Below are 24901 nucleotides of genomic sequence, written 5' to 3'. Positions count from 1 at the left end.
AGATGGGGGAAAGCCCTACAACTCCCAGCATTTCTCGTCCATGCTGGCTGGGGAATGCTGGGCGTTGCAGGACTTTTTCCCATCTAATCGTGCATGGGATTGACTCTATGTGCTGCACGGTGCCTTTCTCTGTACACATTTTGGCACCAGGTGAAGACTGTGTTGTCAGAGGAATTAGAAAGCAAAACGTACAGTTGCCATTCACAAAACAATGTTGGGAGATAACACAGACATCATTGTAATGGTTAGCCAATTTACGTATGCAGTGTAATTTAAAAAAACAAAAAACTTTCTTCTTCCTTATGCAAACAGCAGTGGAACATAATGGGATATAAGATACTGTAGTGGAGTTGGTACGAAGGACTTAATCTGATAATTTATTCCAAATGGGATCTTCTCTATGTATGTATGTTGGACTGGTTATCATGCATGAGATCTTTTTGGGTGTAGTGGCTTTTCATACAGTTCAGCCAATTTCAACCAAAGGGCTGCAATCCCCTGAGGGGGTTTACAGTTAGGATTAGAGTAGAAGTTTAATGTTGCTATACCCAGCAAAAAGGGGCCAGAACAGAGGTTTGCTTACAGTTAAGATAAGAACAAGGAGACAGACAGACAGACAGACAGACAGAAAGACCACCAGAATCTTATTTTCCATTTACTTTAAATATGGAATTGCAGAAATAGTTAGAATGCTATTGAGTTTGGTTGCAGAATAAAATCTGAGCAGGGAGCAATCCTATGGCAGCTAGTCAGCAGCTAGACAGCCATAGGATATGTGGTTTTCTGGGATCTGTTCCCAGAAAACTGACCTTCCCCCCCTTCCGTGCTGCCTTGGGGGCAGCACGGAACAGCCCCACACTCAGGAGAGGAGCATGGAGTGGCCAAAACGGGGTATTCCAGGGGGTGTTCCAGGGCAGGGAAGACAGAATGCTGGTACGACACATCCTACATGTCGTTCAGCAGCCTCCTCCCCCGCTCCACCTTTCTGCAGCTAGACAGCCAAAATCAGCTGTCTAGCCACAAGTGCAGGGCAGGAGAAGCATGGAGGGGACAATCCCCTCTGTGCTTCTCCTGCCCTGCATTGAATAGGCAGTCGCCTCCAAGTTCGGAGGCGGATGCCTATCCCCATAGAATTGCACCCTTAATCAATCCATCAACTGATTGGATTCATCTTGCTTTGTGCATGTGGAAAGATGAACCCTTGGCAGTCCCTGCAGTGACACTGTTTTTTTTAATTCTTGCAATTCTCGCAGAAATAATTTTCTTCTACTGGTTGCCTTCTTCTCCTCCTTGTTTAGCATCCACAATGTGCTAGCTATGCATTTGGCTGTATAGACCCCGACTCTAGGGCAGGGGTGGGTAACAAATGGCTCTCCAGATGTTTTGCCCTACAACTCCCATCAGCCTTAGCTAGGAGAGCCAATGGTGAGGGATTGTGGGGGTTTCAGGGCAACACATCTGGAAAGCAGCAAGGTCTGTTTTGATATGGAGGAGTATATAAATGTAATAAATACATACATACATACATACATACATACCCACCCTACTCTAGGGAAACACAAGCATAGGACTAGTAATCCAATGCTATCTTTGCGAAAAATGCTATCCTAAACCTTAATGCACTATTATGTGTTTTTATTTATAGATATAGATATAGATATGTATGTGTACACACACACACACACACACACACTTCAAACCAGACTAAAATGAGCAAAGGGCATATTTTTTTGCATCGGGGTGAAAGCTATAAAGTGTTGAATGTAGAAAGGATGCTTGCCTTAGGTGCATTAATCTCAATAACTAATTTCTTTACGGAGTAAAATTCCAGTATGGCTTTTGATGCAATTTCATTACAGTAAAGTTGCCCTTTTTTCTAAATAGAGCTAGCAGGTAGCATGCTGACTACAAAGGGAGGAAGGGTGTTCTTGTTTTTTTCCCAAAGGAGACTTCAGAAATATTTAATTTGTTCCTATGTAAATGGGGCTAAGGTTTTCTATTGTTGTATATCTGTGCCGGTTCCATTCCCTAGAAAACATTCCGATCACCCTAGAACATTCTCTGCGGTGCTGACAAGCCATGTTCTCCTTTTGAAATTAGAATGTTCAGTCTCTGCTTTATTGTCATCCTGCTCCCCAGAGTCAATGACTGTATCTTGAGAGTGAACGAGGTCGACGTATCTGAGGTTTCACACAGCAAAGCCGTTGAGGCCCTCAAGGAGGCTGGTTCCATAGTGCGGCTGTACGTCCGCCGAAGGAGACCTATTCTGGAGACTGTGGTGGAAATCAAACTGTTCAAAGGACCGAAAGGTAACAACAAAAACTGAACAAACATGACTATTCATAGGAAACTTAAGAACAACAGTATGTAAGAACATACAAAGCTGTCTTATGGCAGGTCAAACTGTGGCCACATTTGGACTTCCATCCCCAGCTTCATGAACCATGGGTTATGAAGCCACAGATGAACACCATGTCTGTGCACTCTTTTCTCCCTCCTCTCCTTGTACAGAGATCCTGGCTTGCATTAAACCAGGATTCTCCATTACATCCAAATCAGGGAACTCTGGCTTAATGTTGGCTAACAAACCAAGATAAAAAGCCAGAATCAGGATCTGGATATCTGATGTGTTCCTGAGGGTATGTAGATTCAGCCTGCTGTTTTCTCTTGGGTGTAGGCCTCATGGACTGGCTCTCAAACCCAGTGTTGCAGTAGAGGGTGCACAGGGACTTTCCAGCAAGAGAGGAGGAGGACTACCATGGTTGAAGCATATTGGGTGGGATGTAGGGAGATGCAGACCACAAGCATGTGGCTGCGCTCCCCCCTTTAAAACACAGGCCCACCTCACTGCCGAATCTTCTGCAAAGACCAAATTTGAACAGGGCTGGATTTAAACAGGTCTGTGGTGCAGCACTCAATTTTTAAGAATTCATAGGTGAAAAGAACTAAATTTAGCATATGCTTTAAGCTTTGATAAGGGCAGTAAGAATAATTAAGCTTGATGTTATAAGTACATTGCAGAAAAAGAAATTAAATGCTTGCACTTTGACAGCAAAATCCTTGCAAGGTTTTCATTTTCAGTTTTGCTGCCTGGAACAATTTTGCTTTACTCATTGTTAGAAAGAGAGAGAGAGAGAGAGAGAGAGGAAGGAAGGAAGGAAGGAAGGAAGGAAGGAAGGAAGGAAGGAAGAGAGAGAGAGAGAGAGAGAGGAAGGAAGGAAGGAAGGAAGGAAGGGGGAGAGAGAGAGAGAGAGAGAGAGAGAGAAAGAAAGAGAAAGAGAAAGAGAGAGAAAGAGAGAGAGGAAGGAAGGAAGGAAGGAAGGAAGGAAGGAAGGAAGGGGGAGAGAGAGAGAGAGAAAGAAAGAGAAAGAGAAAGAGAGAGAAAGAGAGAGAGAGATTATTATTCTTTTTTTAAATGGTGTTATAAAAAGCTGTAGTTTTTACCCCCTGGCCTTTCAAACATTGATTTGATCATCCAAGAATTCTGGATATGTGGTTTATTTGGAAACATATGCATTAGCTCTTGAATTTTGCTGTTCATTTAGATGCTGATTAAATTTCCATCTCACCTTACAGAGAAGAGGGTGAGTGGAAAGCAGATCTGGAATAGTTTGGACTGGAGGCTTTCCCAAGTATGGCATACTGTGATTCAGTGACAGCTGGTGACTCCAGTTCTGGACAGGCGGTGCTTCCATTCTGGGTTTTAGTTACCACCAGCCAAAACTCTAAAGGTGCTATCCAAGGTGCTGTACCCAAATGGCTGCTGCAACAACAACAAAAATGGCCTAGACTGGGAGTTCCACAGCTTCACTGTTAGGGATGGATGGATACCTCCCCCGCCCTGTTTCGCCAGGTGCCTGCCCAGGCCCTGGCCCCGCTCGCACATTCCAGACCCGTACTCGTGCTCCCCTGTGCTCGCCGAGCCACCTGTACTCACCTGGGAGCTGTCAGCAAGCACCGCAAGCACCATTTTGTGGGGGGAAAGGCACTCACAAAATATGTGCACATCTAGTTGTATGCAAAAGAGGGCTGCGTCACCTGATCGCAGGTGTCTGCTCAGTGAGCACAGGGGCGCGAGGTGAGCAGGGGCAGGGGCTCAGTGAGCATGGCTCGCTGGTGTGGGCGAGAGGGAAGTCTGTTGGACTCCCGGACATGACCGGGTGCCCTGCCATCCCTATTCAGTGTTGCCTTCTCCTGTTGTGTGTGATTTTGCTGGCTTGCATAAGTCATCTTGGGCCGTTTGCTCTGGATTCATCTTATTTCTGCTCAGGGCACACTGGGAAAAAGAAGACATCCTGAGAGATCTGTCCATGCATGATGGATATGATTGGGCTGGAGTAGGGATGGGAGAATCAGTGAGGTTCAGTGAGAAACTGAAACAGGTTCAGTAAGGTACAGTGAGGTTCAGTGGGGTTCAGTGAGGTTCAATGAGAATCAGTGGTTCAGTAAGAAACAGTGAGGGTCAGTGAGAATCAGTGAAAATCAGGTTCAGTGAGGTTCAGTGAGGCTCAGTGAGGCTCAGTGAGGTTCAGTGAAAATCAGTGAGCTTCAGTGAGAATTAGTGAGCTTCAGTGAGAATCAGGTTCAGTGAAATTCAGTGAGGTTTAGTGAGAATCAGGAGGTTCAGTGAGCTTCAGTGAGAATCAATGAGCTTCAGTGAGGTTCAAGCTGATCGAGATTCTCCTACTTTCATCTCCGAGCTTGGCTTCGCTTGTTCCCATTCACAAATGTGAATTTTTTTTCCCTTTACAAACTGAAAAAAGTGAGCATTGCAATATTCATTTTTAAAACATGCACCCAAAATGCACACTCCCCCACCCCCAGACAAAAGCATGAAAATGCACATTTTTGAACATGACCACAAGTTTTCCAGGAAATTGCATCCCATTCATGTTCGGGGTTGTGAATGGGGCAAATTCAAAGTATACATGAACCCAAACTAAGTTCTCATACATCCCTAGGGCGGAAGCCATGCCTCAGGTGTATGCTCTGCTCTCTATCTGTTTTTCTCCCTCACTTCTCCTTCACGTGCTCCTCCCCCCCCCCGTCCACTTTCTGGGCATGATAGTTAGGGGTGGCCAATTCTGGTCCATTTCTGAGCAAGTCACCGATCTGAACACCAAAAGTCATTACATCCCATTTCTGTACTGATTATTCTAAAAAAAAAAACCCAAAGAAAGATGCAAATGATGTGCCTGATCTCATCTGATCTCGGAAGCTAAGCAGGGTTCCGGTTGTTTTTTTTTATTATTATTATTATTATTATTAATAATAATATCCTGCCTTTTCCCCAATACTGGGACTCATTTGATTAGTACTTGGATGGGAGACCGCCTGGGAATCAGGCTTCCTGCACTGGGCAGGGGGTTGGACTTGATGTTCTTGTAGGCCCCTTCCAACCCTATGATTCTATGATTCCATGTCATTTTTCTGTGTACATTTTCCCAAATTTGTTCATTTTTGTGTACCTTTTAGAAATGTATGCAATGCGGTGTGAGGTTGTTGTTTTTTTCCAAATGTGTGCATGCTTGTGCACATTTTTAAATATGTGCATTTTTTTACATTGATAGAACTGGAGAGGCCCTGTCAGTCAAAGTAGACCAGCCTTCCCCAACCTGACACCCTCCAGATGTGCTTGGACTGCAACTCTCATCATTCATTCCCATGCTGGCTGGGAATTATGGCAGTTGCAGTCCAACCACACTTGGAAGATGCCAGGTTGGGAAAGGGTGGAGGACACAATACTGGTCTAAATAATAGAAACATAGCCTGCCTGGTCTAAGGCAGCTCCCTATGACAAAACTGCCAAAAAACAGAGAAAGAAATGAGGTCCTCTCTGGTGTGGGGAGAGAAGCAGCAGGCTTTCCACAGCATCGAAATCAAAATGGTTTGGAAAACTTGCATTTCAGGTGAGTGGGTGAAGGCATCCTAAGAAGCCCTTCTTTATCAACCGACTGAAAAGTTTGCTGGATGAACAGAAGGCAAACCAGCATCTTCTGGTTCCTTCCCTCAGGCTCCATGCACATCTTGGGCTCTTCATTAAATAGTGCACATATTTGAAGAACAGATACTATTTTGCATCAATTGCTTTCTTCTCTCCCCCACCCTTTTTGTGGGGGGTGTAAAGTGGCCTTTTCCCACATACCTAACTTGAAAAAACAACAATAAAAACACCTTTGACAGGAAGAAACAATGTAGGTGAGAGACTTTTAAAAAAAAAAATCATCGATCTAATCGTTCCTCTTTCAGTCAGTTTCCTTTCCTGCACATTTTCTGTTTTGTCAGGGTGCCCTTGGCAGCAGACGCCCATGGCTAATTGAACATGGCGACGGTCTGATTTCTAGGTTAGCTGCATTGCGTGATTTTATTAGGAACACTTCAGTTTATGTGGAAAAATTGTGCCTGCTTGCTAATACCATGATAACATAATCCCACGGCATCTGATCGTCCTCTTGGGGTGTTTTATTTTTAAGGAACGGCTGGTGCTTTGAGTCCTTGTCGGATGTCTCTCCCAAAAATGGGGACTGGCAGATGTCCCCCATTCCATTGTGTTATTTTTCCAAAGGTTGGGCCTGCCTCCACATTCTGCTCCTCCTGCCTTCTGGTTTAAGTTGGAGACTTTCTAAAATTAATTTCAGAATCAGTGCATGCATGTACAGTTTGCTGCAGTTTTCAGTTTGGGTCGTTGATCTTTTCCTTAAAACTTGCTGATGTGTACCAGTGCTTATAGGTTAATTGTTCAATAGTGTGATGATTTGGGATGGGAAAATCTGTCAGTTTTGCTTTGTCCCGCATTCAGATTTGTAAAATCTCAAGTTCTTTCCTTCTTGCCCAAATATGAAGGACTTCATGAATTTTGGTCAGTTTTTATCCAGAAATGAATCGAATGAAATCCTCACCCATCTGCACCAGCCAAACTTATTTATTTATAACGTTTCTATACCACCCAGTAGCCAAAGCGATCTGCGTGGTTCACAAAAATTAAAACCACAAGTACAGCATAAAAACAATAAAAATATAAAATATATTATGGATAAATAAATAAATAAATAAAAGCATTAAAACTACAGGATAAGAGTACAACCAGCATAAAACCTAGCAGCAATGCAGAGATTTAAAATACAGTGACAAATTTAAAACAGCAGAACTAAAAGACTAGAATGTGAAAAGTTTAAAATTCTTGGGAGAATAAAAAGGTCTTTACCTGGCGCCGAAAGGAGTACGGCGTAGGCGCCAGGCGAACTTCTCTAGGGAGCTCATTCCACAGCCAAGGTGCCAACGCAGAAAAGGCCCTCAACGCAGAAAATCCTCACTTCGTTTGGCAGGGTCTCCCAGAGGAGGACCCCTGAAGATGATCTTAGGGTCCAGACAGATACATATCGGAGGAGGAGATCCATCGGGTAACCAGGCCCCAAGCTGTTTAGGGCTTTGAATATTAATACCAGCACTTTGAATCAGGCCCAGACGTGGACTGGCAGCCAGTGCAGCTGGAAAAGTACTGGCATGATATGATTGCATTGGCCAGTCCCTGTTAACAATCTTATTGTCCTGTTTTGGACCAGCTGAAAGTTCTGGACTGTTTTCAAAGGCAGCCCCACATCTAACACAATGCAGTAATCTGGAAGAGGTTATCAGAGCATGAATAACTGTAGTTAGGCTATCTCTCTCCAGATAAGGGTATAGCTGGTATATCAGCCTAAGCTGGTAGGTACAGGTACCTATTCAATAGGTACAGGTACATGGCCCTCTCCAATACACATGGAGAGGATCATGTTGTACCTACCTGCCATAGAGCTGTTAATGATGAGGAACCTGTCCAAAAAAAAAAAAAAAAGAGGTGGCAACCTGAACTCAGCACTAACATGGTTGAATACACAAGGACTCATACCCTTACTTTTAAGAGCTAAGTACTCAAAGCTCTAGACTTGGATGGATGGATGGATGGATGGATGGATCAGTCCATTTTAGTTTCTCTCACATTCACTTTTTCTAAATCTTGTTCTTTTGTCCCAAATATGGAGAACTTTGCACATGTTAGTAAATTCTTATCAAAACTAAACTGAAACAAAATTCTTCCCTATCCCTAATGAGGATTCCTTCTGGTTTGGTTTCGGTCAGTGTTCATATGCACCAATGCACATTGGTATTCTGCTGCATAGAAAGAAGGTGTGGAGTGAAAATGGTGCCTGCATGGTGGTCTGAGGAAAGTGTCCTGCTTGTGGGTTCCTGGTCGACAGCTGGTTGTCCACTATGTAAACAGAATGCTGGGCTAGATGGATCTTTGGTCTGATCCAGCAGGGTTCGTCTTAGGTTCTTATGTTCTTAAAGTTAGAACAAAAAAAAGTCAAAGAGTGGCTCACTAAAGTACTGATGCCACTCCATGGCAGCATTATTTGGAGATAATTCAGAATCCCCACATTTGCGGAGAAACTCAGAGAGGGAGAATTTTATAAGCAGTCCCCATCATGAAATCAGGATGATCCTGGCAACAATAATGTAGGGACTAGATTTGCCACCAAATCAAGGAGATTTTGGAAGGCTGTGTTCAGATGGAGCATGGGTTGAAATTTCAAGAGAATATAACATTTCTGTAACATTTCTAAGAGGGAATTTAAGAAGGATATCAATAATCTGGAACATGTCCAGATGAGAGTGACACAGAGACCATGGCTTATGAGTGGAGACCATGTCCCAACAGTCCCATGTGGAAAGATAGAAGGAGCTGGGTACATTGAGTGTGATGAGGAGATAATTAGGAGGCAATATGTTTGCCATCTTCAAATATGTGAAGATGCATAGATGATGGAGTAAATTTGACCTGAACCAACAGGTTCAAATCACAAGAACAGGGGTTTCAAATAAAAGTTGGGAAGAACTTTCTGATGATATGAGAAGAATAGACCACTTCAGAAGGTGGCAGACTCTCCTTGGTTAAATAGGTGGACAGCCACCTATCAGGCATCCTGTAGCAGTGAATTTCTGCTACATTAGCATAGGGATGTCAGGATGTCAGAGAAATCTGCCGCGGATTCAAATGAGGCCAGGTTCTTTGGAATCCGGCCTCTGGAATCCACAGTGGAACGGTCCCATTTACCTCCACTCCAGGAGGATTCCCCGCGGAACGGCACTTGGCTTTAGGCTTAACTGGACCCATTCGCCTCTGCGCCAGTCGCCATGTTGCTTAAAAAATGGCCATCAGCAGGATGTGCCCATAGACCTATGTGCAAAATAGAGCGTGAATCTTGCATATAAGTCTTTAAAAAATGGCGATTGGCAGGATGTGTCCATAGACTTATATGCAAAATAGAGCCATGAATCTTGGATATAAGTCTTTAAAAAATGGTGATCGGCAGGATGTGCCCATAGACTTATACGCAAAATAGAGCTGTGAATCTTGTGTATAAGTCTATGCGCACATCCTGCCGATCGGCATTTTTTAAAGACTTATACTCAAGATTCACGGCTCTATTTTGTGTATAAGTCTATGGGCACATCCTGCCGATCACCATTTTTTTAAGCAACATGGCGATCAGCGTGGAGGCGAATGGGTCCAGGTAAGTGGTTCTCAAGCCGGGCAGCTCTGCAGAATCCTCATGGAGCGGAGCCACTCCACAGGATTGCGGTGGAGGGGGGAATGGATCACCTCCCCCCAGGCAGATTCCCCACTGGAACGGATGGTGGGGAATCCGTACATCCTACATTAGCAGGGATACATTAGCAGGGGGTTGGACCAGATTACCTTTGAGGTACATTCTAATTCTGTGATTCTAAGGGGGCACATAGCCGATTTGCAATCCAGTGCACAGAATGGGGGCATGCCACATCGGGATGGTAGAGGTATCTGGTTTGGGGATGGAGCTCGACGAGCTTTTATCATCTTGGACCCCTGGACTTCGGCTTGTCTTCCACTAGCTGGCCCAACTCAGCCTGCAGCAAGTCAAGCCAGCTAGCGGATTCCCAGTGTTTTCTTAGTTTGCATAAATTACAGTCATAATTTGTGCAAATTACACAAGTTGTGGCTGTAATTTGTGCAAATTACACACATTTTGGCTGTAATTTGTGCAAATCTCTATTTGCAAAAATTGCAGCTGACACAAACACAAAACATACTAAATTTTTCTAAGAGTTCAGGGAAAACCTGCAGCTAGGCTTGCAGATAAAAGGTGAGCTGGGCACACTGCGGAACTCTGGTGAGCCCCAGAAGGGCCGGATTTCCCAGCGATGGAATTCGTAATGCCATAGCATAAATTTGGCAGCATATGATAAGATTTTTAATTGGTTCCTGGGATTTCTTATTTGTTAACATTTATTTATTATTATTTTATTATTATTTATTGCATTTCTATACCACCCCATAGCCGAAGCTCTCTGTGTGGTTTACAGAAGTTAAAACATTAAATACAATATAAAAAGTTTAAAAGCCATTTACAAAAAAGCACATAAAAGCACATAGACAATATACATGAACAACATATAACTAAAAACAACATTGAACTATCAGTCATAACTAAAGACGCATCCAGGACAAATTAAAACTCATCATGTGCTGCCAAATGCCTGGGAAAAGAGATAGGTCTTAACCTGGCATCGAAAAGATAATAATGTTGTCACCAGGCGGACTGCATCAGGGAGCTTTTTCCACAAATGGGGGGCTACCACCGAGAAGGCCCTCTCCCTCATTGGAGGAGGACCTTAGATGCTGAACATAGTGTATGGGTAGGTTCGCTTCAGGAGGGACGTGCCATCAGGTATTGCAGTCCCAAGCCGTGTATGTGTGTGTGATTGTGTGTGTGATTGTGTGTGTGTGTGTGTGTGTGTGTACCTATCTGTATGTAAATGGTTTTTATATTATGTACAATATTGTATTTTTAAAGTGTTTATTTATTTATTATTTATTTGTTTATTTCATTTCTATACTGCCTAATAGCCGAAGCTCTCTGGGCAGTTCACAAAAATTAAAACCAAAAAGCACATGGTGAAACAATATAAAATATTAAAACATTAAAACCACAGTATAATAATACAACCAGAATAAAACCAGAGTAAAACCTAGCAGCAATGCAGTGATTGAAAATACAGATTTAAAACAGCAAAGCTAAAAGTCTAGAAAGCTAAAATGCTAAAATCCCTGGGAAAATAAAAAGGTCTTCACCGGGCGCCAGAAGGAATACAATGTAGGTGCCAGGCAAACATCATTAGGGAGCTCATTCCACAGCCGGGGTGCCACAGCAGAAAAGGCCCTCCTCCTAGTAGCCACCCACCTCACTTTCTTTGCAGGGGCACATGGAGAAGGGCCGCTGAGGATGATCTTAAGGTCCGGGCAGTTTAATTTTTATATACCGCCAGAGAGCTCTGGCTATTGGGTGGTATAGAAAGGGAATGAATGAATGAATGAATGAATGAATGAATGAATGAATGAATAGCAGAACTCTGGCAGTACACATGCTTTGCTCATGGATCTCAGGTTAAATTCCTGAGGTCCTGTATGTGAAGTACCTTGAAAATATGACATTTTCTGCAGAGAGAAAGAGAGAGATGTTTTTATAAGTAATACTGATCACCATCATAAGTAATACTGATCACCCATGCATGAGAGGAATATATCAGCAAGCTTGGGGAAACCTCAAGTTTTGCAGAAGCATTAAAAAACCTGTAGAACAAAACCCCCAATGGGGCATGAAGCCGGAACCAAAACAGCCCAATGAGAACTGAGTCAGCGGCCTCAGAATGCTGGCTGACTGGGGGAAGGGAAACAACAAAAAGCCCGCGGGGAGGGGCAATGTATGGAGTATCCCAGGAAAAAGCATGTCCGTGTTGTTAATTTTTAGGCGCTGTGTGCATGTGGATGATAACGTTGGTTGCTCAACCATGCAAGTAGAGCTGGATTCCACCTTCTTGTTGCCCAACCTGGAGAGTCTGTTTTATGGCTCACCTGTCCAAGCACATTTGAAGCTCATGATGTGCGCAAAGCCTTAGCAACTTGGCCTGAAAGCCATTTAGGCCTTGTTGGTTTTTGAGCATTCCTCTCAAATGTGAACATTCCTCTCACCCTCACCCTGCCCCAGTTAACAAGCAGTTGTGTTAACTGGGGGAGGGTTAGCATTCAATGGGAAACGCTAGAACAGTCTAAACGGGGGGGGGGCCTTTTCCCTGCCAGTCCCTCCTGCCTTACCCATGCAAAAGACACACAACAAAAACAGCCTAACCTTTGAGAAGGGAGAGGGTTAAGCCTGTAGGGAAGGGTCACTACCACATAGGGGAGGCTCAGTAAGGCCTCCCCCTGTCTGAAATCAATGCTTGGAGAGTTATTTCCTGCTGAGGATTATGGCAGGAAATGACATATAACAATGGCCCATCATGTCCAGGTGTGGGGATGCCTCGTGGGGCCTCTACTGAATGGCAGTGAGCCTTCCCCACCTTTTTGTATACTTCCTTCTTTTCCAAGATCAGGCTGTTCGCTTGGGCACTTTGATGGGGGCTAGCAGGCAGGTCTGAGTAGTGACAGTGGCCGGGGCAAAGTACAAAACTCTGCTTGAAGGTAGGATGTTACCCAACAGTGGTGTACCAGAGCCAGTGCTCACACAGATGCAGCCCGCCACTTCTCGATTAGCAAGGATGCTAACATCATCAGACCCACCCACCCTCAGAATTCCCTGTTCCCTCTGAGTGTAGCTGCTATCCTCACCGTCACTGCTGGGAGCAGGAAGCCGGGGAGAGGATGAATTTTCCCAGCAACAATATGGTGTTCCCTGTTGTAATCCAACATATTTGGGGGCAGCTTGGTTTCGAATGGGCAACCCATTAGCTTTACAAAAGGCTTGGTCCTGGTGGAGATGAGAACTTCTGGAACGGCTTTGTTGCTATGGACCAATACAGTGCCTGGATGACGATGATAACGATGATTACATTTATATCCCACCTTTTCTCCTCTTGCAAGGAACGCAAGGGGCTTATATATTCCTCCACCTCTGTATTTTATCCTCACAACGGCCCTGTGAGGTAGGTTAGGCTGAGAGTCACTGACTGGCTCAAAGTCACCCAGTGTGAGCTTCATGGCCGAGTGAGGACTAGAACCCAGATCTCCAGAGTCCCAGTCTACTCTAACACTCTAACCACTACATCCACTGACTTTTTGAATTAAAAATTCTCAAAGCATCTTTGTTTAAAACTCAATTTGAGGACGATCCATCAGGTATAAATCTAACTTCATGCAATCATGTGCTTCACTCAGGTCTTCAGTGGTCTGCCTTGTATGGCTGATGTGATCATAGATTGCAAATGTGAGTTTATAGATCCACTTTTCTTCATCTACCCAGGGTAAATGATTCCCCCACTCCCTTGACTGAGTATGCCATGTGACCTTAATAGGAAAAAGAGACAGCTGCCATCAGTCTAGTGACCTGGAATAAATTGCTGTTTCCCCCACTTTGTTTTTGTTTCATTTCCCACTGGAGCTGCATGCTAATACTACAATGCACAGAGTAGAAGCACTGAGGTGGAAAAATGCAGAGGAATAAATTCTGATGGAAAAAAATATATAATAGAACTTTTTCCTTGAGTCAGATCAATGGTTTATCTAGCTCAGCATTCGGTCTTCTTTGGGGAGCTGAGTGGGTAGCCATTGGAAGCTTGCAGAGTTTCTCTTGGTACCCCAGTTAGATCCCTCCTCCTTAATATTAACACAAGAGCCTACTGCCAGGTAATCCAGTAAGGGCACATTCCTATGCAGGTTTAGACAGAAAAAAGTCCTACAACTCCCAGTGTTCCCCAGCCAGCATAGCTATGGTTCCCCATAGCTGGCTGGGGAATGCTGGGAGTTGTAGGACTTTTTTTTCTGTCTAAACCTGCATAGGATTGTACCCTAAGTCTGGGGCAGGCAACTTGTGGCCCTCCAAATATTTTGGCCTACAACTCTCATGCTCCCTCACCATTTGCAATGCTGGCTGGGGCTGATGGGAGTTGTAGGCCAAAACATCTGGAGGATCACAAGTTGCCCACCCTTGCAATAGATGGTGAGAACTATAGCGCCTTGATTGTTTTAAGGTGGATTTAGTCCCAGGAATAAAGCAGGGGTAAAGAGACACCCATCTAATCCAGTTAACGGAGCAGTCACAAGACTCTAAAGAGACATTGCGCACTCATATATTGTTTCCCGAAAGGGATGCAAACTTTTCAACACACATATCATTCGGCAAGTAGGAGATATTCAGGGTTATTGGGTGAGTAGCCAGAAGAATGCAGTGATGCAAACAGTTTTGTGTTTTATCAGTTAGAGGTCTGCTGGCTGGAATACTGCCTGCCAACTGTTTGTAAGGATGTCATGATGTTCTCTTTTAGACTGAAATTGATTCCAGTGGTTATCAATTAAAAGGGAACAAACGACACTCAGCGGAAATGTAGTGACTGGTAGGGATGGGAGAATGAGCCATGTTCGAGCTCACCAAGATGGTGTGAATATCAGCTTGCTGCTTGTCTCTCCTCGATTTGCGCTCGTATTCGCAATTGCTGTTTGTTTTGTGTGAACAGGGAAATTGTGCAAAACAGTTATTGTACTTGAAAGTTCTGCAAATGATTCCCAAATTTGCACAAATTTTCAAAAGTGCCCAAATTTCCCCCATAGATTAAAACGTGAGTGATTTGAAATGTACGTATTTTGAGAAAGTTGTGCATTTTGTGGAAGTTGTGCATTTTGAGAAAGTTGCACATTTTGAGAAAGTTGTGCATTTTGAGTAAGTTAAGTTGTGCATTCTGAGAAAGTTAAGTTGTGCATTTTGAGAAAGTTGCACATTTTGAGAAAGTTGTGCATTTTTCATGTTCACATTTTGTAAACGTGAAGTTAAGTTTGGGATTTTGTGAACAATTTCAGAGAAAATGCATTCCCATTTGCATTCAGGATTGTGAACAAGGCATTTCCAAGTGATTTGTGATCAGAAACAAAATTCTCATACATCCCTAGCGACTGGCTCCTTCTCATGTTGAACAATCGCTTTATATCATTCCGCCCTGTCACTTCAGTTCAGATAGATTTCCCTGGACATGTATCAGTTGCCTCCTCAGACAATCTCTTCCCCCAACTGTTAAATGGGTTCAGATCCAATCATGGTACTTGGGGCTTCACAACTGGTTTTGAACACAGTATTTATTATTGCTTGCTATTGTCAGGAGCACCCTTGCTGCCTTCTGAAATCCTCAAGTAGCCAGAATCAACACAGAGATGATAGGGTTCTTTTCCAAGTTTTATTTCCATTCAACCTAATGACGCTTACAGATGCTAACTGCCTGAGACTAATGAGGGAAACATAAAAGAGCTGCCTACCAGGGGTTTCTAGCCTTAGTGAATCAGTTGATCTCCATTTGGAGGACAGAGGTGGGAAACCTTTGAACTTAAGGGCTAGAGGGCGAAAGTCCATGCCTTTCCCCGGGGCATCGGGGCGCAGCTGTTGATGTTGCGCCAAGCGGGCTGAGTGCCTCCTCTCGGTGCCCTCCATCTTCCGCTTGTCCCTTTGCCAGCGCCTAGCATCCTGAAGCTACAGTTGTCCCACCCCCTGCCTGCCAGGATCACTACCACTCTCAGGAATGTGAGCATGGAGGGACTCTCCCCCCGGCGGCACCTCTGAACAGTGCGCGGGTTCCTCTCCCACAGTATCTATCTCTTCCTCAGAATCAGAACTGCTTTGGGGCTCTATGGGCTCTGATCCAACCCTGACAGCTGTGAAGGTGCACAGAGGTTGTGTGGCAACATACATAATATGGCAACAGCTTCAGCTTACAGCTTCTTGCCACAATTCTGTCAAAGCACCTGCTGCATTGAGATACATCTCCTAGTACATCAATGCACCATGTTTTAAAGAGGCAGCCTCAATGCTTGGCTTAGAGAAACTAAGCTTATTGTATTTGAACTGTTTGTTTTAATTGTACATTTTGCTTTTGTTCTTTTGTGAGCTGTGTTTGGAGGCTCTTTTTAGGACTCTGAAGTGGCATATATCTACTTTTATAAATCAATCAATCAATCAATCAATCAGAGGATTCAATCTAGACCTTCCATGAGCATGTGGCTCATAGCTCAGGGGTAGAGTACATGGTGTGCATGCTGAACATCCCAGGTTCAATCCCCACCAGCTCCAATTGAAGCAGGGGTGGGTAACGTGCAGCCTGCTGGTCACATGAGCCCCATGGCTGTTTCTGTGACCTGCTCCCCTCCCCCTCCCCCACCGTCACCAAATTTGCCACTGCTGTGGTGAAAAAGTGGCAATTTTCCAAGAAAACAAAGTATGCGAGCGGCGCGCTTCTTTTTGGAAAGAGAATCTCAGCCCCGAAAGCCTCCTGGGAGCACAGTTCTGCTGGTATATGAGGCACATGCTTCCTGTGTGCCTTGTTTTCTCAGAGAAACTCTCCTTTTTTGCCACTGCCTTGGAAATTTTGGTGCCAGCAATTTGGGCAGGGGCTGGGCTGGCCCCAGTTCATTCCAGTTGGGCAATATGTCCCGCTCAGCCTCTAGACACTGCCCACCCCTGAGTTAAAGGATCTCAGCAGGTCTGAGAAAGACTTCTGTCTGGGCCCTCAGTAACCACTGCTGGGCACTCATAGCGGTCTAGATAAACAAAGAGATAATACTAGAGCCCATGCTTCACATGCACAAGTCCTGGGTTCAATCCCTGTCATCTCCATTTAAAAAATTTCAGATGGCAGGGGTGGAAATGCCTCTACCTGAGAGCCTTGTTGTTGTTCAGTCGTTCAGTCATGTCCGACTCTTCGTGACCCCATGTACCATAGCACGCCAGGCCTTCCTGTCCTGCGCTGTCTCCCGGAGCATGCTCAAGTCCATATTCATTGCACCTGAGAGCCTAAGGATGGGCAAACAACCACCTGTTCACTTGGGGGAGGGGATGTTTTGTGAGTACAAAGGGGTGTTGTGAGTACTTGCAAGAAATGTTAACAAAGCCCAGATTGCTCCCCTTTCCTTCTCTGTGCAAGTCTCTGTGCAAGTCTGGGGCTGGGGGACCCCTTCTTTTTTGTAAAAGGGGCAAGTTTCAGTGGGAGGGAGGGCAGTTTGTAACTACACAGGCAGGCTTTCCAGCCAGCTAGCCTGCCTGGCTGACCAACATTTTAGCCATTGAAATGGCGCTGCTCTGAGGTAGGGATGTCTGTCACTGAGAAATCCATTTCTTTTTTGGCTCGACAGCATTCCACAGCATATAGGACTTGCTTTGCATCTTCGAGCCAAGCTACAGGCTGTTCCCTCAACTCCAGGAACCTTTGGCATATTTGTGCGTGGGGTGGGGGAGGTTCTGCAATTTCTACAAATTTCTGAGCAACACGTGCAAATTACGGCCAAATTTGCACAAATTATGCAAATTTGGCCATAATTTACACACATTCAGCCATAATTTCTGCAAATTGCTCAGAAAATTGTGCAAATTGCGGGACCTTCAAAAATGTGCCAAATTCCCAGAAAATCCGTGAACTGGCCCGACTCACTGCAGATTGGGTTGGGTGCTTTTGTTGTTGTTGTTCAGTCGTTCAGTCGTGTCCGACTCTTCGTGACCCCATGGACCATAGCACGCCAGGCCTTCCTGTCCTGCGCTCTCTCCCGGAGCGTGCTCAAGTTCATATTCATTGCATCCGTGATGCTATCTAGCCATCTCATCCTCTGCCGTCCCCTTCTCCTTTTGCCTTCAGTCTTTCCCAGCATCAGGGTCTTTTCCAGGGAGTTTTCTCTTCGCATTAGGTGGCCAAAATACTGGAGCTTCAGCTTCATTATCTGTCCTTCCAATGGAACCAAAATGAAGTCTGAGGGGCTGAGCCTAGGGAAACTTGTCAAACTCCACCACCACCTGCTGCCCCCAGATGGATTTATCTGAGATCCCTACTCTTAAGTAGCCATTCAAATTCTGAAATGATTTTCTGAAATTCCAAATGTATCCACTGACCAAAAAAGTTTGAGGACCCCGGCCACAGGGTATAGCGAAGTGTCAGAGAGATGTCCCTTCTTTCTGAAGAGATGAACCCTTAAAAAAAGGTCTACATTCTCCACCCACCCACCCAAAATCAAATTAAATGATAGAACTGATTTTCAGAAAATGACAATTTTCTTTTTAAATAATTAGACTAGGGATGCTAATGAAATCAGCCTCTATCAGATTCTACCCCTGATTTTGAGATTCCCCTAGGAATAAGCAAATGAGAGATTTCTATGATCAGCACAATACTCTTGAACACCATTTGAAGCTTGACTGGCCTCATTTCCCATGTTTGATTGCACCGGTTTTTGTTTTGTTTTTGAATGGGAAAATGCACATTTCAAATGGGGAAAATGTGCACTTTAAAAAAGAATGTATCCCAATGCGCACTTTCCCCCACAGACGGTAAAGCATGAAAATGCATGGGTTTTGAAGTGCACATTTTTTAAAAGGAATTTTCCTTGCAAGAGGAAAAAAGGCGGGGTATAAATGCAATAAATAAATAAATAAATAAATAAATTTGTGAGCATTTTCAGAGATCATGCATTCCTGCTCATATTTGGGATTAGCAGAGGGAGTACAAACAATGGATTTCATTTTTTGTAGTTACTATTGTCAGGTTGCATCCATTGCCAATGGTCCGGAGTCCCAAATTCCTGCTAGAATGGAATGCGAATGATACCAGAATGTTGGAGCAATTGTGTAGCAGAACTGATGGGATCCCTTCATCCCTTGTTTTAACAGCCACCACCGCCACCAAACATGGATGAAAGAGCACATGCTTTGCACATGGAAGGTCCCAGGTTCAGTTTTTGCCTTCTCTAGTTAAAAGATCTGATGTAGCAGGGATAGGAGAAATAATCATGGCTAGCCTTGCCTGAGAACCTAGTTAGTCACTGTCAGTCAAAGCAGACACTACTGTGGTAGATGGATCAATGATCTGACGCCTGACAAGGCAGCTCCCAGTGTACATATGCACCTTTTCTGTCGCAATGAATTCTGCTTTTGAGAGTTCTCTGTGGTGGCCACTTATGAACAGCCTCCCCAAAAGAGGAAATATATCACCAAAAAAGAGTACAAAAGAAGGCACTAATTTGCATAAATGTGTATATGCTAATTTATATATAAAGGCGCACATTTTAAAATCATTACTATAATTTAAATAGAAATACACAGCCCTTCAACTAGAGGACACCTTCAAAATAGAGGACAGTCCTTTAGCAGATCTTCAAACAGAGGACTGTTCTCCGTAAAAAAAAGACACATGGCCACTCTAAAGTCCTCCAACAATAGCACACGTGGATCTCCATGTACACCAGCCTGGCAAACACTTGGCCAAAAAATGCTTTGACCTATATTATATCCATAGTCCAATTTGAATAAAGCCTCTCCTCCCCTGTTTTCTTCCTTAGGTCTGGGGTTCAGCATTGCCGGAGGTGTGGGGAATCAGCACATCCCCGGAGACAACAGTATCTACGTTACTAAAATTATTGATGGCGGGGCAGCGCAGAAGGATGGGAGGTTGCAAGTTGGAGACCGGCTCCTTATGGTGAGAAGTTGATATCAAACGTTTATGTGTGTGTGGATGGCGTGAGTGTAATATAATGTGTATTCAGACTGAGTTGTACAGAATCCACTGGTTCAAGACAAAAAATACTCTTTCCTTATTCCTTCCTTGCTGTGTGCAGGCACCCTGAAAGAAATCATACTTCAGCAGATCTATTCTTTTTCAATGACAGGTCGGTGCCACCTAGGGATGTATAGAGCTCCAGCTGTTGGACAGTATAGAAATGAAACAAACAAACAAATAAATAAAATTTTGTGAAATCCGTTATGTCTGCGTTTTGCAGATTGTCAAGTACTTTTTGTTCCATCTGCTCATTGTTGGAATCAGATTTTTCCCATTTTCCCAAGTTTGCGCAAATTCACATTTGTGCAAATTCGCACTTGCAGAAATGTGCAAATCCCCCCCACGTGTGCTTTTTTTATGTCTTAACCTATGGGAAATGCGTATTTTTGTGAACCGCCCAGAGAGCTTCGGTTATTGGGTGGTATAGAAATGAAATAAATAAATACATAAATTTTTGCCTAGTTTTTTTTTAATTACATATTTTTCTATGACTACATGCATAAAATTCCAGAAAGTTAAAAAAAAAAAAAAGTCAGCAAGTCTGTGGCATCTGTGCAACTTGAGAAAAACCAGTCCACTGAGGAATCCACTGGTCAGATTAAACAAAATCCGAACTCATTTGGTTCCATTGTGGATTTCTTTGGCATCCCTAGTGACACCGTAACCATGCCATCTAGAACAGAACACCAACTACACTGTGGTCTCAGGCCCCTGGAAAGCAGAGCAGCATGGGAGAAGATGAGCCCCAGAACTGTGCCCCTTCCTTTTCTGAAGCCTTCGAGCAACTGAAAGGAACAGCAAGGGTTAATGCTGCATGAGGCAGTGGGTGCAACCTCTGGAAGGAGAACAGGACAGACAAGGGAGGAACAGGAGGTAGAGCCTTTAGAGGAAATAAGGTCATTGGGGACATCTGGGAGATAGAGAAGGGAGGAAAAGGGGGAAAAGAGGAGGCCAATTAGGAGTTTGCTCCTTACCCATGGACAGGGAGAGGAATTGGTATAGCTGGGCACTTGCCAAGGCCTACATCCCAGCAGGGGGGCCACTGTCAACCATGGCTGTGCTGCTCCTTTCTGTGGCTTCCTTGCCTGTCCCCTCCAAGCAAGTTGTGAGAGAAAGAGACATGGCCTCCACTTGCCTCGCTGTCTCCCTCTGTGTGGCAGTACAGATTGGGCCCAAACAGAAAGACCAAGCACACAGGCAGCAGTGACAGTCATGAGGAGGACATGAGCCAACTTAGGGAATGGTTCCTGCTGAGGACATCTTGCCTGAGGGCTTTCCAAATCCCAGAGCCTGCAATGTCCTTCCCACAGTGCACTGTGAACAGGCTGGCTCCCAAAAGACGGCCTCCTTGGAGGACCCTAATGCTCAGCAAGGTATATTCCATTTGTGAAAGTTGTCCTCCTCATCAGCTTCTTGTAGGGCCAATACCCCTGAGTCCTCCCAGCCCCACCACATCTGTTGAGTCTCCCATGGGAGTGTCTTCCACAGCAAAGACTGCAGAATCCACACTTATGTGTGACAGTCCTTGATAACTTTGTCTCCTCAGATGATGACAGGGATGTTGAGGGCTGGCTATTTCTTGCTGGCTTGGCCCCTCGGATGCCAATCTGTGGACCCCTACACTATGCTTGCCTGACTCAGCATGTGCCAAGTTGAGCAAGCGTGGTGGTCCCCACTACACCTCCAAGCCGCCATTCTGTGCAAAATGATGCCTCAACCTTGTCTGTAAAGGCCGATTTTACATAAGTGGCATCCTTAAAGAGGCCCATTTACGCAACTTCAGAGGTGTAAATTGTCTATTTAGACCACTTAGGCCTGTAATGTGCCATAATTGGGCTATTTACAGCCACCATTTGTGCAAAAGGGCCCTTTACAGAAAAGGGCAAGGTGCCATTTTCCACAAAATGGCAGCTTGACAGAGGAGTGGGATGCCATGTACCACTCTCCAAGTGCCTGTGAAACACCCAGTGGCTTGCCACACGTGACAAGCAGGGTTGGGTGGCTGGCGAGGGTCTGGCGCATGGCGAAGCAAGCCGAAGTGAGTTCGCCCATCCCTAGATGATGATGCCCCTTTTGGTCAAGTTCTGGCTGATAGCACATGATTGTGTGTGTGTGTTGGTTCCTTCTCCAAAAGAAACGTATTGACCTATTGAACCAGATACTGCCAAGGCCACCAGCAACCTCGCTTTCTGGAAGACAAAGACATGTAACTGCATCAACTGTTCCCCCACCATCACCACCACTACACCCACTCAACACCAGATGCAACCCATTCAGTTTTGTAATTTGAGAGACAATACAGAGACAATTAGGTGAAACAATAGGCTTGCTTTCTTAAAGCAATTTTTAGGCCTTCAGCAAAAAGAGCTGCTTCCGGTTTTTTAGAGCTCTCCAAATCACGTCGAGCTTTAAAAAGGCCACATGAATAAGCAGCAATAGACCAATTATGGCCCGCCAGTTTGCAGATGTTCCCTGGAGAATATTCACTCAAGTTGCACTTCAACATACACTAGAAGAACAAAATGATTTTTGAAGGGTTTTTCACAAAAGGACAAAACTTTGCCATGGCAAAAATTGGCACTTCTCTCCCTCTTAGTTACAATCCAATCAAATCCCAATGAGCCCTGCACAGCAGATGTAAAGGGCAATTTTCCACTTGAGCAAGAAATTTAAATAAAATTTGTACGTTTCCCCGGAACTCTTTGCATGCCTTCCACTCGTTCTTCCGACATTCCTGCCAGCTTGATTTTCTTGAATGCAAACAAAAGTTGCTCGGAGGAACCCAAGTTGTTGAGAGCCTCTTATCTTCAAAGATGATGCTGAAATGTTTCCAAATTGACTGAAAGTGGCCAACTAGGGATGCACACTATAAAACAAACATGAGGGATTATTTATTGATTGCCTTTGTATCCCCCTTTTTTCCCTGTGGAGCCATGAGCAGCAAAGATGGGGCTTCCTTCCTCACAGTCTTTCATCCAGGAAATTTTCCCAGACTTGCTTAGGTTCACAGACATAACTTCAGGAAGATTCCAACCATTCTCTCCACCAATAGTATTCACACAAAAAATTGTCGGCCCAAAATCCCCTAACCATTTTTGATGGAAAATCCTATGCCTGTGTCATTTCCTAGAAAGCAACTATTTCACTATGGTAATTTTTACTTTTTAGCCACAGGCCTGGCATCAGCAGCTGTTACCCTCAGGCTTCTGTTGGGGCTCCAGCATGGTCCACCGGTGCTGACATGCTCTGTGATCCCATTCCAAGCACTGCCATATTTTTAAAAATGATGGCGAGTGGGTCTCTGCACCATCATTTGCAGTGTCCCCAGCACCCAACTGCCAGGAGTGTTTCTAAGTGCAGGGAGTGGGAGAGTAGCTCAGATTCTGAAGAAGAACCACCAGACATGGGAGAGGTATGTTCCCAGGCTAGCCCAGACATGGCAAGGCAGGTTCCTCAGGTTTTGAAGGTCCAGCTGGAGGAGGAAGGTCCCTCTTCACACACACACACACACACACACACACACACACCGTGAGAGACTGTGAACAGGGAGAGGCAGGTTTGAGGAGTGAATTAATAGATGCCAGACCCAGATGCAGAGCAAAGAGGGATAAGGCCGGGATGGAACTTAGACGGTCTACCCAATTGGCCTTGCGTGAACAGCTGCACCTAGAGACCTCATGAGAGAGAGAGAGAGAGAGAGAGCTCCCCCCACCCCTTAAGTTAGGCTAGCGAGACTGCTTTCCTTTCAAACAGCGGACAACTTTCGCAGCTACCTTTTGAACCCCCTGAAGGCATTTCCTTGTAGACTGAGAGTCACTGGGAATTTGCATCTGTATGACACTGTGAAGAAATGGATTAAAAGCTGTAGATTGAAGACTTTTGTCTGTGTTTCATTTGGCATTTGAAGTTCAGTGGGGGCAAAAGGAATCCTGACACCAACGTAGCATAATTCTGGGGATTTCTGGGTAATTTAAAATGGCAGGCCCAGTACCCTGGAGTATCTTTAAAAAAAAAGTAGCTAGTAGCTATCCACCACTGCTGGCAGATTGTCAGGGTTGCCTCTGAGCATATAGAGTGTCAGAGTAGCTCAGATTCTGAAGAAGAGCTGCAGCATGTGGGGGAGGAACGTTCCCAGACTTCAGAGGCACAGCTGCATGGAGAGCCCCCCCCCTTCTCACATCCCTGGGAGTGATAGTGGACAGGGAGGCGAAGGAAGAACAACCTGAACTTTTAGACTCAAGACGCAGACACTAGGGATGGCGGAGAATTCTGCCATGGACTCCAATGAGGCCAGATTCTAAAGAACCTCCCCCGGAGTCCATGGTGGAATGGACGACTCCCCTCCACCACGCTATGAAATTCTCCCCGGACAGACCCTACCTGCCGCCATCTGGTCCGGTCCATCCACTGCCGTCCACTGCCCCGGTCTGCAGGCACAAATGGCGTCTGGTGTAGCAGACGCCATTTGCGTCCCTGCTTTATCCATGATAGGCTATGTAAGTATTTGCGTAGCCTATCACGGCAAAGAGCAGGGATGCAAATGGCATCTGCTACGCCATTTGCATCGCTATTCTTTTCATGATTGGCTACGTAAATATTTATGTAGCCTATCATGGCTAAAGCAGGGATGCAAATGGTGTAGCAGATGCCATTTGCTTCCCTGCTCTTTGCTGTGATAGGCTACGTAAATACTTATGTAGCCTATCACGGCTAAAGCAGGGACGCAAATGGCATCCGCTACGCCGGACGCCATTTGCGACCGCAGACTGGCAGTGGACGGAAGTCCGGCTGCGGATGAGCCCGGCCGGTGGCTCCGCAGAAGAGCCGCGGAACGGAGCTCGGGGGAGTGACGGATCATCTCCCCCCCACTGTGGACGCCCAGAACCAGAACGGTGAGTGGGGTTCGTACACCCCTAGCAAATGCAGGCACAAGCGGAAAGTCGCAGGGGCTGAACTTTGGCACTCTGCCCGATTGGCTCGGTATCAACAGCTGCTCCTGGAAGTGTTGGGGGGGGGGAGATCTTCCCCTCCTACCCCTTAAGTTAAGAGAGCTCGCTGCTGTTTTTCCCAAACAGAGATCAACTTTTGTAGTTTTCCTTTGAACTCCTTGAGGGCTGTTTCTTTTGTGTTCTGTGAGTCTCTAGCAATTTGCATCTGTATGCCTCATTAGGGTAAATGGAATTAAAGCCTTGAAAATGCAGCCTCTAGTCTGAGTGTTGATTTGGCTCTTGGACTTCTCAGCTGAGCAAAAAGGGATAAGCCTGGGGCCAGGGAGTTGCTGGCATCGGGGGGGGGGCATAGAGCGCAATTT

At 45.1% G+C, this 24901-nt stretch overlaps 1 protein-coding gene across 1 annotated transcript in view; it reads left to right on the top strand.

Annotated features, from left to right (window-relative positions):
* Positions 1-24901, top strand: part of DLG2 (discs large MAGUK scaffold protein 2) — a 1591953-nt gene that overhangs the window by 1206195 nt on the left and 360857 nt on the right. The window contains exons 11-12 of the mRNA XM_084842537.1: positions 2140-2309; positions 19373-19509. Coding sequence (XP_084698663.1) covers positions 2140-2309; positions 19373-19509 — 307 coding nt within the window. The remainder of the gene's footprint in view (positions 1-2139; positions 2310-19372; positions 19510-24901) is intronic.

This window comes from Heloderma suspectum, chromosome 3 (assembly GCF_057233095.1).
Source record: "Heloderma suspectum isolate Gila_16-S chromosome 3, 16-S_ref, whole genome shotgun sequence".
In the NCBI taxonomy this organism is placed as follows: Eukaryota; Metazoa; Chordata; class Lepidosauria; order Squamata; family Helodermatidae; genus Heloderma; species Heloderma suspectum.
This window is presented reverse-complemented; position numbering and strand designations above follow the sequence as displayed.